This window comes from Atractosteus spatula, chromosome 13 (genome assembly GCF_055471065.1).
Source record: "Atractosteus spatula isolate fAtrSpa1 chromosome 13, fAtrSpa1.hap1, whole genome shotgun sequence".
Classification (NCBI taxonomy): domain Eukaryota; kingdom Metazoa; phylum Chordata; class Actinopteri; order Semionotiformes; family Lepisosteidae; genus Atractosteus; species Atractosteus spatula.
In genome coordinates this window covers 23,987,600-24,003,833 of record NC_142718.1, presented here as the reverse complement: position 1 = coordinate 24,003,833, position 16,234 = coordinate 23,987,600, and the positions used below count along the sequence as shown (strand labels likewise).

At 35.4% G+C, this 16,234-nt stretch overlaps 1 protein-coding gene across 1 annotated transcript in view; it reads left to right on the top strand.

The window, feature by feature from the left end:
• Nucleotides 1–287: 287 nt before the first annotated feature.
• The window catches only part of LOC148821914 (uncharacterized), a 68,449-nt gene continuing 52,502 nt past the window's right edge, over nt 288–16,234 (top strand). Inside the window, exon 1 of the mRNA XM_088931044.1 lies at nt 288–506. Coding sequence (XP_088787170.1) covers nt 416–506 — 91 coding nt within the window. The 5' untranslated portion in view covers nt 288–415. The remainder of the gene's footprint in view (nt 507–16,234) is intronic.

The window sequence follows — 16,234 nt, the reverse complement described above, 5'->3', positions numbered from 1 at the left end:
ATTTAAGCACAATTTTAGGATCCTGCTTAACCATACTGTCTATAGTGGAAAATTTAGTTCACCACAAACAATTTGAAATGAAATTGAAATGTTTAATCTCTGTTGTTGTATTAGTTACAATTCTTGTGAACTTTCTAAAATGGAGAGGCTTGTTTACAATGTTACATTCCCTCAGTGCTAGACTTGTCTGTGACTGGATGATTGTGAGGCTGCTCACATAAAGGGGGAGGAAAATTAGGGTTGCCAGCATTCTTCTTATTTAAAGCTGTAACTCTTAAAAACGTGCTTGCAGAGTCTGGGCTGGGGCTGGTGCTTAGAGGAAAGGGATCACACACTGACTTGATGGTGCTGCAATAACTTTGCTTTCTTTTTTATCTCATCTGGACACTTAAAAGCTCATGTCTTAGTAACAGACATGATGAGCTTTGTGCATTCCAGGACTTTTCTATTTCTTGCTGTTTCTGTGGCTCAGGTTTTATTTGTGAAATGCCAAGGTGGAGTAAGTGGTAAGTTAAAGCATTTTCACTGTTTATGCTGCCTCGTTGTGTATTATATTGGCTCTTTTCATGCTGTGGATGGTATTTGATTAGCCTGGGATATTGAATTCACTGCAGCCTTTTGGCTTAGGATCTCTGACTTAGCTTTGCTGCAATGATTTTTTTGTTTTGTGGTGTTTTTTGTTCTTTTAAGTTAAGTGGTGTGTATTGTTATAATTTCATCACTTTTGTCATATTAAGTAAAATCAAAGATTATAAGGATTTTAACATGCATTATTGTGGTAGTTTTAAATCAATATATGACTATGTAATTTTGTTAACTTATATTTGTCTTCATAAATATCATAAGACAATGACATGTAGACATGGAATGCTTGCTGTTTTAACTGATCTTGTATGATGTGCCCTCCTGTCAAGATGATCCTATGCAGACATCTGAAAGAAATTGGAATGTGATGTTCCAATTCTTTCATGTTCTTTAAAAGTAATAGTAGAGAGTGTATTAGACACACTACAAGCTACAAAACATGTAGCTTGTAGTGTGTCTAAGATTGTAAGATTGTAAGATCTGGCTTCTTTGTTAATTAAATAATTTTGTATAAAGATGTGACGTAAGTATAAAAAATACTTAGAAAGCCTTTTGTTTCATTTTTTACAGTTTAATGAACACCTGGTGTCCCACAAAACCCTTTTTTTTCTTAACACTTTTTCCACATCTGTGGACCCCATTTAAACAAGAGACCTCACGTGGCCTTTGCAGAACACAGCTAACGTTTTAATACACGTCAGATGTGAGGCACTAAAAAACCCCATCAATTTTCTGAGAGGGCCATTGGGAACATTTAGCTAATACAGGAAAAAAGTTGTATAGTGGAACATTTTACTTTTTTCTTGTTTCGTGTGATATTACCTTAAGCTCCCATTATGTCATTGAAGAAAAAGTTCTTAAAACAAATCATAGGCTCTGTTACATTCTAAATGAAGAATGTGATTTTTGAGGAGGCCTGTCTTAGATCAAAACTATTTTTAAATTTGCATTGCAGCATTGTATTGATTATTGGAAGTCATTTTTTTTTTCATTTGGAGAAAGATTATTTTTTACAGTTCAGTTTTTAGATTTTTTTTATTTTTAGTTAAAACAAGCAGAAAATCACACAATTGTAGAGTGTTTTGTAAGTTTGAACATATATATACACACACAGAACATACTGTATGTGTGTTTTTATGTGCTTTCTAAGACTTTAAGGACAGATTTATCTCCTTATAATCCTGTTTTTTTGCATGGTTTTGCTAGGAATAAGCCTCCTAGTGGTGACAGCCTGAAATGGAATAATTAGGATCAGAGGGAGATGTGGCCTGAGTTGTTAAGCCTCTTGTCATACTAAAAAGTGTTAAGCAATGTTACAGAGTCTTCTTGTCAAGGATTGCAAATAACAAAAAATGTATGTAAACATTGTGTAGTGTGTAGTACTTTATGTATGTATAGTGAGAGGCATTGGTTCTACTGCTTTAATGTCTTTCACAATATATACTTGAAAAAAATTAAACGACTACCATAATCATGTCTTTCAAACCAAGATAAATCATCATGCTTGTTGCAAATACATTCCAACACAAACCACAGAACAGTACAATGGAGTTCCGTAGAGAAAAATTGAAATCTCACGGCCTTGTAAGGACTTTGAATTAGGCAACATTTTGCAGAGCTGGAACCTTTCCAGACTCAATATCTTTTTCAAATCAGAAGGTTTTCTGTTTCATGTTACTTAAATTGTATTACTCCCAGTAGTTCTGTTGTTTAATCTGAACTTTTTTTTAGGAGAATGGAGATTACCATATTTGGCAATTCTTAGAAAGTGAAGTATGCTATGGACAATGAAAACCAAGAATATAAAATTAATTTATAACAATTTCTTACATTCCTGGGAAACTAGAAATTAACATTTAAAAATAATTGATACATAACTGTGATCATGTAATGCTAGCTAATTTTAGGTATAGTATGGTGAAAGCTTTTTGTGCATCATTGTGGATGGTCTTCTTGATACATGCAGTACTAAAATGAAGGTTGTTTTCCATCCACATTGATTTATTAATACCTTTTAAAAAAATTGCATTTGTATGTATTATATATGGAAGTTTATGTTGTTTTTCTGTTTATAAGATTAAGTCATAAGGGTGAAAGTGTAAGTGTAAACTGTGTTGTTTGCTACTTCAGCATTATTTATTCTAAATATGTGCACTTACTTGTGATGCATATTTAATGCACTAGTTTTTTCCTTTTCATATTTACATTCTCATAGAATTAAAGATATTTGTATTTAGCTAGCAAGCTAGATAATAACAGCATGTCTTTCAATAAAAAGAAGTAGATTGTTTGCCTAGACTTTTGAAAATGAAAAAACCTCATGGTTTTGCCATTGACTTGCTATTTTGGTACATAGCACTTTATGGCTAGGAAGAATGAATACTTTCTAGAATTCTCATGTATAATAAACTGGGTTTTGTGGTGAAATAACTTGCTGATTTGGTAAAAGCACTGCCAGAGGAAATACTAGACACACCCAAGACCGTAATATATAAGTAAAGCTCTACCAAAAAAGCTTTCTGAACAGACTAAATAGAACTGATATCCATCTTATTCACTCTTTTCTAAAATGTGGTATTTCCATTACCTGCATTTGGTTTTAATTCATTTTAAGTCCCATACTGCCTTAAAACAAAACAAAGTTTGATGCCCAATTGTTATTTTTATATGGAAATACTTTTCTAAGACTCTGGTGCAGCTGTATTTTGATTAAAAAGAATAATTGCAAACAGCAGTTATGTTTCTGTGAATATTTGATAATAGATATGCAGTTCCAAAAATCAGGGCATATGCATTTTGGGGAACATGATGGATTTCTAAAGGAATGGGAATTGTGGAATGTTTCAGTTGCAGAAGTTACCCTTTGATGACTTCCAACATATTCTAAACAAATGTTGGAAGCGCCATCTCTTATACAATGGTAAAATTCATTTCATATGTGCACATGCTTTCTTGTGAAGCATTGATGATGGGTCAACATAATTTCTAAAATTTCAAGGCCAGAAAAAGAGGAGAAGGCCTGGATTCAATCTTACATCTTAGGAATGTTATTTCTGAACAACATCAATTGAAATTCTTAAAATATACAATGAAATCAACCACGTAACTACATGTATATATTAGTAATGAAACAGGTTGTATGGTGTAAAATGAGATTGCTATGATGACATCACTCTCCAGGACTCTTTGACACACTTATATGGTGTAGTGGTTTTGGTGCTTGTCTGGGCTATGCAGGGTAATAGGTCTGAATCCAGGGTTCAGTTACATACCCTTCAGTGCAGAAATACATTCACAGGAGGGCTTACTGCATACAGTACATACACATGCCAAGCTTCAGTAAAAAGTAACATCTACCCAACATTTATTTATGGAGATATTCTCATTCTTTTTTGGATATGTGAGTTAAATTAATGTGGTTCGTCTAATGTTTCCCAGTTAAACTAGTTAGTAACATCTATATCGAATGCAACCAACAAATGTTTCTTTTCTAGCCAGTACACACACTGTTTTAAACCAAATCTATTTTACCATAGTGACAAAGAAGGAAACCATTGTCTGCACTCATGTGTTACTAATTGATAAAATACTAGTAGTTTATTTGTTTTCGTAGTTCATAACACAAAAGTGCTACAAATTCTTACAGCTCTCAAAAGTTTAGCAATCACAAGGCCCCCTGGCAGAACTCTCCAGTGATGGACATGGACATTGTGCTGTGGACGACATGGACATTTTATTTGATACGTTGTTAATGCTACACACACATGTCAAGCTTCTCCATGGGAACCACATTTAAGTAAATTATAGCAGTCAGCAAATGTGGTGGAGGATGATTTCCAGATGTTTAAATAGTTGCTTTGGCAGCCATTGCAAAATATTAAAACACACTTTGGCAAAAAAAAAATGGAAAGGAGGAAGTACATGGCTGATGTAAGAAACATCATGTAAAAGTGCAGCTAGGCATTGAGAACATGGAAAATTAGGGCACGTGGCTGAGTCCTAGGGGAGCTATTGTTTTTATTCTATCTTCTAATTTTACTTCAGGTAAAAGCATTATGCTTTAAAGTGTCCATGTTCTGTACTTACAAAAATCCATTATTTGTCTGCTTGTCTTTAAAAGCAAGAAAAAAAAATACATTTAAAATTATATACCTTTACACATTTTAAATTAATGCATTGGACTGCACTCATAAAACTTTTGCAGATGTGCCAAATTAATTGTATTTCTTTTTTTCCTTTAAAAAAAAACAAGACAACAAAGTTAGGGAGCAACAACATTATTTGTGGTTGTGTATTTAAGAGCCACTATAAGACATTGAAATGTTTATGAATTTTATTTTGGAACATGTAACAAAAACTGTAATGCATTTGTTTAATTATTATATTATGAAGTGAGGATAAGGTAAGGTAAGAATGATGTTATGTGAACTCAGTAAGAAAGTTTGTCTATTCCAAAACATACATCATTTTAAATAGAAAGAAAATAATATAAAACATTACTATATATTTTAACTATTAAATTGCAAAGAGAAATATGATGCATAATTGAATACATTCATTTTATTTTGTTTTATGTACTGTATGTATCCAAAGGGACTGGATATTGGTCAGGCAGTTGCAATTCTCAAATCCTCTCTTTCTTACTTTTTCTTTGTGAAATTACATTGTTGGTTTTTGCTTTGCATTCGTGTTGAACTAAACTGTAAATATACTGTATATATACGATGAACAGAATCTTGCAAGCTGTGAGGTGGCATAATAATGGGTGAAATATCCTGATGCCTATTCAGACACAGGCCAGACCCAAACCATATATAAACAAATGGGTCTTTACATTTGGTTTTAGTTTTTACCACATTGTGTAACTTCCCTGGTTAGCGACACACTCTTAAGTTGTGAGCATTATGAATCTAATTTGTTTTGTCACAAAATCTATCTTGGTAATAAAGTGTATAATAACTTTTCAAAATATATACATATATGTATGTGAACTGGATAGTTTGTGATTTGTGTTGATAAAGACTAGCTCTTACGTATACAGTACAGTATATGATTATATGGAAGGTAAACATTACTTTTATTAATTTTTGTCTATTTTCTCAGTAATTTTAAATACAGATAGACAGTGTAGTGTATTATAGGAAGACGATTTTAAGTTTTATTACCCCACATGTATTGCTCCTGATAATGGAAAGATTTTACTTTTGTTTCACTGTGGTATGGTTTGTCCTGTATATCTTAAGTAATATAGCCAATAATGTAAAGTAACATGTGAATCCTTCTGTGTGATAATAAATTTATTCTAAAAATAAATAACCTGACTGGCATTGTGGCAAAGTGGTTAGCATTGGTGCCTCATAGCATTGTGGCTCTACGTTCAGTATGTGGGGTGCTCTCTGAGTGGAGTTTGTATGTTTTCCCTGTGTTCGTGTGGGTCTTTTCTCTGTTCTTCAGTCTCCTCCCACAATTCAAAAACATACTGGTAGGTTAGTTGGCTTCTGTAAAAATTGGCCCTGGTGTGAGTGTGTTTGTGTCTGAGTGTGCCCTGCGATTGAATGGCATCCCATCCAGGATGTATTCTGCCTTCCTATACTGGATAATGTGGTTCAGAAAATGGATAAATATATAAATAACCTTTGGTATATACAGCAAATTCTAGCATTATGAAAGAGAAAAAGATTTTGGTAAAGATTCTAAAAGAAGATGTTTGAGGATGATATTTTTGTTTGAAGACAGCCTTTCATTACATCCATCATTTTCTTAAGTACAGTCACTTCTGGGATGGAACGTGGCAACCATTTTTCTGCCAACACACCACACAAAAGATAAAATAGAGAGAGGGGTTGGGCAGAGAACTAAAATTACTCAAAATTACATTAGAGAGCATTTATACATACCATATTTTGTAAATCAGAAAGAGTTTCGACTTGACATTTGGTAGTCACCCCACAATACTGATTTTTGAAGTGCTTTTCGCATCCAGATCATGGCATCATAACTTTATACCAGATGTACTTAAATAAATTACAGTGGGAGTTGAAAAAGCCAGTTCAGCATGAAAATGTGCCAAAAATCAGGAACCTAGGGTATTTGGGCTCCTAATATATAGAAGTATGAAAATTCATTAACATTTAACGTTTTAATTATCATGCTATAAACTGTATGTTAATATATGAACATTAAATCTTGTATAGTGATATCAAATACTGTAAGTACAGTTTGAACAAGCCTTGAAGATTTATTAGGAGGACACTTTAATTTCCATCATGAATATTTACTGCTTGGTATTATTATCTGTGTCTTGCCCAGTGATAGTCTTTAGCAAAATGAATTGTTTCAGATGTTATCTTTTGGCCCATGGCCTTGTCAATTGGTTATATTAGTCTATATTGGTTGTGAATATGAAGGAAAAAATAATAATGAGAAAGAAGATAATGTTTTGGCTATGGAGACCTCTTTAGGGCTGTGAGGAATGGAGAAAGAGATCAAGAGTATAAAGGTAATAAGGACAAAAGAAGGGCAGTGGGAGAATAGACAGGGGGAATGTGAGAAAGGGTTCCAAAAGAATGGAAATCTGGAAAAGCAAATTTCAGGAGAATTGCACAAGGTGAAACATTTTTATATAACATTTTATGTAAAGACCTAGAAACATAGTTATTTTACAGAGCGAAAAATAATTGAAAGGAGTGAAAGGAGTTTGGGGCTGATTGATCTTAATTTGCATTCAATGGCCAGTGTCAATTAATGCAATGCAATTCGTGCCTTGTTCTCTGAACATTCTCCCCAGGAAAGTCTAATGTGCTGTAAGGGAGGTGTGGTGGTAAAAATGATTTGTGTGTTCCACGATACTGCTTGTGAAAGCCCTATGCACTGCAAAGAAAGTGTAGAGCAATTGGGGATTATGTGGCCCAAGATACAGTGAAGGCCTACTGCCCAGGAAAGCACCATGTGCTGCAAGGTGGCGTGGTGGTAAAAATGGTTTGTGAGTCCCATGTTACTGCCTAAGTGTACTGCCTAGGACAGCCCTCCGCATTGTAAGGGAGGCATAGGCCAGTCAATGACTCACAGGAAGACTGGCTTGGGAGCTCTGTGAAACTACAAAAGAGGCAGATGAGTTATTTGGAGACCCATGGACCTGTTGGACAGATGAGTTCTGGAGCTCTGCCAGGTGCAAGCTCATACACGTTTGATTTTTGGAGACCCATGGGACTGCAAGGCAGACGGGTTCTGGAGCTCTGTGCGGCGAGCTCAGACATGATTTAAATTGAAGACCCGTGGTACTGTCAGACAGACATGGTTTGGAACACACAGGCTCTGAGCTCAAGCAAGATTTAATATATTGCAGCTGAAATCCAGTAGACTTCCAGGGACTGAGGGAAGTTTAGGTGAAGGGTCCTTGGAATTAGGGAAACTAGGGCAGGTGGATGATTAGTGTACCTTCAGATATGCTCATTTTAATTCCTACTAGGGGATAAAAATAGTGAGGCACCAGGTACAGAGTGTGGTTGGGATGACCAACATTTCAGGAGGGGTGAGTGTTACATAGTAATAATTAATGGATGCTTGATGAAAGGTGTCTAGGACTCATTTATTTTAAGTTTCATTGAATGGCCAGTGTCGCCCTAAGTTCTAATGCAATTTGTGCCTTGTTCTCTGAACTTCCTTCCCTGACCAATGACCTTCTTAGCACAGATGCCTAGAAATCAGGTTTGACTGTGCCTGTGACCTGGAGGGGGCTATGGAACAGGGTGTGAATACACAGGGTGCAATGATACTCCTGACCATTCGACTTCTGCCAGCTCCTCAATGAGCCCCGACCAGTTAGCTCTGCCTCCACTCAAGACATCACAGGGACACTTCCACCCCCCAGGGAATGAATCATAAGACCTTGTTAAGAAGGCTTCAATTGGCCCCAGTCAGAGAATTTAGGACTTTTGGAGAAGGAAGGATTGTGAGACAGAGAACTCGGAGACCAGGATCTGGAAGCAGAGAAGGAACACCCTAGCATCATCTTCAATGTGTCACTGGTGTTCCCCCTTCTACCCTGTTTTGGGTTTAGGGAGAATAGCAGGAACACATTCTTCAGGGTGCCTGGAACAGAGGAAGATGTCTGGAATTTTTGTTTCTTCACTGTGGTGTAAGGAGGCATGCCAGGCTACTGACTGGAGCCGGTTCCAGAGAATGGCAAAGCTGAACGTTTGGAAATTTGGTTCTGGTAAATACTGTGGTTCTTGGACTGCTCTATAAGTCTTATCATGTGTCTTTGTATTGGGTGAGCAATCATAGGAACTTCTGTGTTATGGGGTTATGTGTATGTGAGGGGAAGATTGAAACAGCAAAAGTAAACCCTCAAAAACATCTATTAGACCAGCATTTCATTACGATTCCCCAATCTTGTAATGTGGCAAGATGCCTCTTGGACCAGATTTTTAAAGTAACATTAATCAATGTGCATCTGCTGTAATTTCCAGAGGTACAGGCTAGCCCCAAGACTTTGTTTACACAAGTACACAAAGACCTATTGTAGAGTAGTTATATGTTATAGGAACAAGTAATAGGTTTATTCCATGCTGAGAAAAAGAAGAAAGAGAACACAACGTTTCGGCCGTGGAGCCTTCTTCAGGTGAAGACACCTGAAGAAGGCTCCACGGCCGAAACGTTGTGTTCTCTTTCTTCTTTTTTTCAGCATGGAATAAACCTATTACTTGTTCCTTTGCAGCCTACCCATGCTGACGCAGCTCCCCACCTAAAGTTATATGTTATATATAACTAACTGCTAAAGAAACATAATACTAATATAGGCACAAATCAGAATGCTTAGTCAAGTTTCAAATGTCCCGAATTGCATAGTAGTTTGAGGCTGCAGGTCGCCATCACCTTTTTCAGGTGCCAAAGACACTCATTAATTATTCCCTTTTACAGTTTAAGATACAGGCATTTTGCCACAAGACAATTTTAAACGTAATATAAGTCATAGAAATTAGTAATATTGTTGCTAAAAAATATTAATGGAAAGATAGGCCTGTTCTTATTTTATGCAGTGGACCTTTATCTCATCCAGGGTACATTCTGCCTTGTGCCCTTTGTTTAATGGGTTAGGTTCTGGCTTACCAAGACAGTGTTTAAGACTAAGATGGATGATCTAAACTATATTTATGTCTAACTAATAACTTAGGAAAAGGTGCTTCACACCTATTGGATTTGTATATACAGTAAACTGAATGATATGTTTATTGTTATTCTATATAACAACAATCTATATGGTATTCTATATTAGTGTATGTCTAATATTTTTCTTTTCTGTAGTAGAAGGCAAACCTAAAAACATTTGACCTGAAATAGCTTCTACAGTATGTTTTCTTTGCTGATTCAAAGCTACAGAAAGGCATGTACTTGCCACACCTTTCGTATGGTATTTTTATTGAATCTGGAGGCATTCAGCTGTAATAAAATCAATCACAGCTCAGCTCACTGATATAATCACAGATTCAAATATGCACAGCCTCTCCATGAGCCTCTCCTTAAACACCTATTTTTGTTTGCCAAAATCTTGTGTTGCCTGCATAACTTGACACAGTGTTAAGTCCTTTCCAGTGACATGAAATACTTTGGTTACACAGACATTCACACAGACTCTTCACCTACATTATGAATTAAGCATCACGTGATGGTCTATCCACCATATATGTATTTTTCAGAATTCATCCACAAAAATTGCTTTGATCTGCTTTCAGATCAGAAAGGTTTGTTATTAAGATGCTCAAAAGAGGAGATTTTTAGATGAAAATTACTCATTTTGGTTTAATAATTTAAATAATTCAACATTTATTTTCTTGCTTCCTTTTATATTGCATCGTAAATTAAAATAAATCATAAAGATTTAGCAGCCAGTAATGTGATGCTGAAAAGCACTGTCACCCTCTGTGCCAAATAGAAAACAAAATAGAGCAGAAATTCAAAATGTTAGGAAACTAGACCATCATTTAAATGATCCACAGGATACTATTACCAGTAGTACATACAAGCATTAATATTTCCTAAGATTTAACAGAATATATCCTATATAAATCAGATATGTCCACATATCATTTTAAATAAAAACTAAGTTATTTAAAATTCAGTTACAGAATGTAGTTCACTTTCAATAGAAGAATTTTGAGAAGTGATTAAGAAGTCTTAATTTAATTTGGATTTTAAATTTTCTGTAACCACTGCATCTTCCTTATTATCAACTAATAGTGCCATTCCAATTAACTAACAACAAATGGTTTAGGTACACAACCATTTTATTTTACTTCATTTGAACCTATTTCTCTGTTTTTATTTTTTGTTGTGTTGCAATACGATTGACGACTAGCTTAGTATTATTTTTATCTTATACAGATGTGGTGAAGACAGAAGGATGTGAACGAATTTTCATATGTAGGGTGTCTGGCATCACTGTCTGGCAAAGCCTCGTGTGTTGTGAAATTCTGTCCATGTCCTTCACAGAACACGAAACAAGAACAAAACAACATTATCTTCCAAAAACCCTAACTACCCACCAGCAGTGGTACCCAGGGCTTTTTCAGCTGGGATTTAATAATATTTTTAACATATTATTTCTTTTTGTTTTTTTCCATTAGTTCCTCCATAAATCCATCTATAGCTATATATATATGTTAATTGTTCATGATTCTTAGTCCTTAATATTTTGTATTTTATATAACATATATATTTATTTACTTTTTACTCTGATCTTATTTGTATGCTACAAAAAAATCTACCAACATCCGTGTTTTTAAAGAAATTATCCTGTCTTGACTAAGCAATGGAGGAGCACCATGAAAGGGAGTAACTAACGCATTCCACTTTAATGGAAGTATGAAAACTGTGAACACTCTTATTTGTCAAAGGATTCATATAGAAAAGCTAACAGAGAGCACCTGGCCCTTGGTTGTCAAAGGACTATAAATACAGCAGCCTATCCTGACAACCCTAACTAACATTTTATTGCCAAACAGGTTTAACTCCAAGAGCTGGGAATAAACATTCAAGGCTTGGAAGCTCAAACAGTTGCTCCCAGATCACCACAGTCACAGATGCAGAAGTTTGAACACCAATCACATTAACTTCAATAAGGGCCAGTGATACCACAATCCCAGGAAATTGAGAAATGTTGGTTGCTGGAGATTTCAGTCTCAGGAGCACCATGAATATTCAACCAAAAATCTTGAAAACAAATCAATAAGGAAACGTTTTCCATTTCTCAGGGATCCTGTCATCACTATACTAAGGTGAACTATTGTAAATGTTAATCTATCAATACAACACATGAATGAAGACTTCATCTTTCACAGCAACTAGAAACCTTTCTATGATAAAGTTTATGAGTACAGACTACAGATACAACAGATTACATCTGTTCAAAATTAGCACTGGTTGGCTAGAGGAGAATCTTCACCTTCAAAGGAGAAATATAGGGCATTCAGTTAAAAAAAAGAGCCTGTGGGAAATACAGAACATTAAAAGACCAGGTAATTCAGTGCTTATACCCAAATGCCCAGAGTATTAGGAGCAAACAAAGCTCACATTAGCATCACATAGACTCATACTGTATTAGCATTTGATCATGATGGAATTGGAAACATTTCAGAGAGCATTTCAGAGAGAAAGAAGTTGGAAGAAGTGGAGATGTACATACCAAGCAATAACAATAATGGAAGGCTTATGATAAAGTTGATAGTTTCTCATAAAGGATTAATTTTTAAATTGAAGTTGGAGTGCATTTAAGGTAATGCAAGCATTACAGCTAAGAGGTGTACTCTTAGATTGGGGTGATGGAATTTTTGTAGTATCACAGTGGCGTGTATTACAGTAAGATCACTGCTCTTACTAATTTATGTCAAATTCACAGATTGAAGTTCACATTCAAATATTGTATATATTCATATTGCAAATTTAAGCAGAATTATTTTCCATGTATATACAGTATAAATATCTCTCATCCTAGCGTTAATCCCACATCAGCAGGGTCCGCTTGTCGGCACGCCCATCTCCATTTGGTGGTTTGAACCAAATCTTTGAGCTGAAATTGCCATTAAATGCAACCGAGAATTCTCCAACCGTCTCTCCGCCTGCCTTCGGAGGGGGGGAGGAGAACAAAGTAATGTAGCAAATTCATAGAGGGGGATTATTAGGAGGCATGGGAAATTTGGTCCTGGGATTACACCCTGGGATTTTTAATGACCACAGAGAGTCAGGACCTCGGTTTTACATCTCATCTGAAAGACGGCGCTTGTTTACAGTATAGTGTCCCTGTCACTATACTGGGGCATTAGGACCCACATGGACCAGAGGGTGAGCACCCCCTGCTGGCCTCACTAACACCTCTTCCAGCAGCAACCTTAGTTTTTCCCAGGAGGTCTCCCATCCAGGTACTGACCAGGCTCACACCTGCTTAGCTTCAGTGAGTTGCCAATTGTAAGTTGCAGGGTGACATTGCTGCTGGCCCCTATAAAGTATAAATATACTGATGGAAATAAAAATGCAAAATTATCTGTAATGAGAAAACTATAGTTATAGCTTATGTACTTTCACAAAATGTTGTCAATTTGTTTTAAGCCCTCTGACCAGCAATATAGCTTGTGCAGTGAGGCATTGCAACTCGCCAATCACATGAAAGCTCGTTAGGTTCACTTTTAACCAACAAGGTCCAGGTGGAATAATGCCTGATCAGGTCACCTTTAAAAAGGCCTTAATTCAATGTTTAGGTCACTGCAAGAAAAAGGCCACTTTTCATTCCATAATGCCTCAATTGTCAAATGCAGGACCAACACATCAGACTGGTCTATTTGAGAGATTGTTTCAGATCTGCCACCCGTACTACTGCTGAAACTGCTGGCAGACACAATGCCCGGATCACAGACAGGACTGTGGGGCTCCATGCTGCTGGCCTTAGAGCAAGGTGACCTGTCAAAGGCCCTCTGCTCACACCTTCTAGACATCATACCCAACTGGCTTGGGCCAGACAGAGGCTGTGATGGCAGCAGTAGCATCAGGTCCTCTTCACAGATGAGTCACTCTTCAGCCTGTTCCACGCAGACGGGAGGGCCAGAGGTGTTGCGTTTCTTTTTTCCATCAGTATAAATTTATACATTTTAAATATATTACATGCACTGTTTTTAGTTGCCAGGGTACTTAATTTGAAAAAGCAAAAATATATGTATTTTTTCATCCAAATAAAATTAAATCTACTTTTAAAAGAAGATATTTTAATCTGTTTCAAAACTGGTTGAATTGTAAATCAGTGTGTATGTATTTTCTTTCCTAAAACAAAGTCTACTGTCAGACAAAAGCTACCCAGAAGCAAACATTTCTAAACATTTAATAGCAGAGGCTTTTTTATTAAAGTAATTTATTTATAAAACTTATTTAAGTAACTCATATACTTTAAGATGTAAAGCTTTTTTAAGAAATTTGAAATACCACATCTAAGTGTAACACACTAACAATGATGTGAACATAAGTAATAATTGTATAATGAAGTTGTGAACAGTGTTTTCAATTAAAACTTTATTTCAATTTAATTTTATTTCTTGTTGGAGAGCATAAAAAAATTGTAGTCGTCGGAGAAGTAGAGTTTCAGGTCAATCACATTTCGAGTTTATCCTATGACAAGTAGTTTATGACGTTTAACCATGTAATGTTGAGTGTCTAGATTCACATTGTTTTCATTATCTGACAATGCTTATGGTGAGGTAAGTGAAATCCATGGTTCCTTTCATCTTTTAACTAGTTCCAAACATCAGAGTTCTAGGGGGTTGATTTCTGGAAAGCACTCAAGTAAAAGTCAAATTTTACATCATTTGTCTTTGACTAACAGGCATATTTATCTGAATTTCAGGAAGTAGTGTCACATTGGAATTTCCTTTAGAGGATCTTTGCAGTACTGTCTCCTAGTTTGGTGCTTGACATTTTGTGGAAATATTGTTGAAATAGTTTGCTAGCAGAAACCTCTCAATTCATCACATACCGCTCAGTAAAAAAAATGTTCTGTGCTTCAAAACATCCTTGATTAATTACAATGCATTCTTGTATTTTTTATATTGACACTTTACTTGCATTTTTCACTACATTAACTTTAACATTAATTTTCTACATTAACTTTAACATGCTGTTGAAACTAGATGTAAAACACAATTTTACTGTGTACCGTACAAACCAACCCAAAATAACTAATACAATGGACCTTCGTTTTTGTCTATTTTGCGATACAATTAGTTCACCGGCTTTGAAAGCTTTAGCTCATAAGTTTTTACTTTTCAGCATAGTGAAATCAGCAAATACATTATGCAGAGACTTCAAACTGTTTTTATCTGGAAAGGAAATTCCTTGAAGCCAGATAAGTCAGTGTCAATATGTCTAAGAAAGTTAACTTTAAAAATCTCCATAATGCCTCGGCTCCTAAAAGGTATTCACTGAGTTGTATAATCCAAATGTCACTGGTCTGAGTAGGAAATAGGATTCACAATGTGAAATATGGCAGACACCTCTGTACATTTAAGAGGGACATGTGTATGATTCTCATCACTTTTTAGTGGAACAACTGAGTATACTGACACTTGGCAATTCCAAATTTGAGTGGTGGTAGAGGTATAAAGAGAAAAATCACTGGCAATTCCAGATTAGGGCAGTTTAATAACAAGGCACTTAGCTCTACTGTATTTCAGCACTTTGGTCCTGGATTCAGTTCTGAATCACCAAAGATTGTTCTTTTTTTCTGCTGAGTGTGCAATTTTTCTCCATATAGCTGGGTTTCCTATTATTTTCCAAATATTAATTGGCTCATATATGAATTGTGGAATTTTATTTTTAAATGATTATGGTTAAATTTTAGCTCTTTCAGGGTTTATTTTGGTAACATTACCATTCCAGAAGGGATACAACAACATAAAGACCCCATCTGCTTCTTGGTAGAAAACAGTATGTTGGAAAAAACTTAAAAACTAATTGGGCTGTTGCACATTTCGTAGGAATACTCTGGTGACTCTGACTTTTCATTACTCAAGATGTCAAGTGGTCCTGAGTAAACAGGAAAACGCATAGCTCCAGGGACTGGGAGAAAAGTTTAGGTTTTAAGACTATTAATTGTCATTAGCTAACAAGAAAGATATCTTCTGCTCCTGAAACCTAAAAAGAAAGTATAATATTTCTATTATAAATATCCTATAAGTAAAAAAGGGATAAATGTAATCACTAGAGTCAATTACAGCAAATACTGAGCTTAAATATTTACATCAATAAACTTCCTGGTGCCTCACTGAAGTGAAAAGGAACCCTTTAATTGAAAGCTAAATTAAATTAGTTGCTTTAACAATTATTCATTAATAAATAGGTTGATATCTATGTGATAATGAGGGGTGCATAGACATGGTATGTTTTTGAGAAAATGTGTTTTTTTGTCATCAGGTTATTACTGGTGTCAAACCTAAGATCACACACTCAATTCTATGATGTTGAATAAAACCTTTCATTAGAGGGTACCTACTGAGCAATTACTGTATACTTAAAGCTTCAATTCATTTTTAAGTGAAGAATTTTAATGTAAACATTGTAGAAATATGAGTTTCTGTATAAGTTGTAAAAAGGAAGGATTGAATTTAAAATC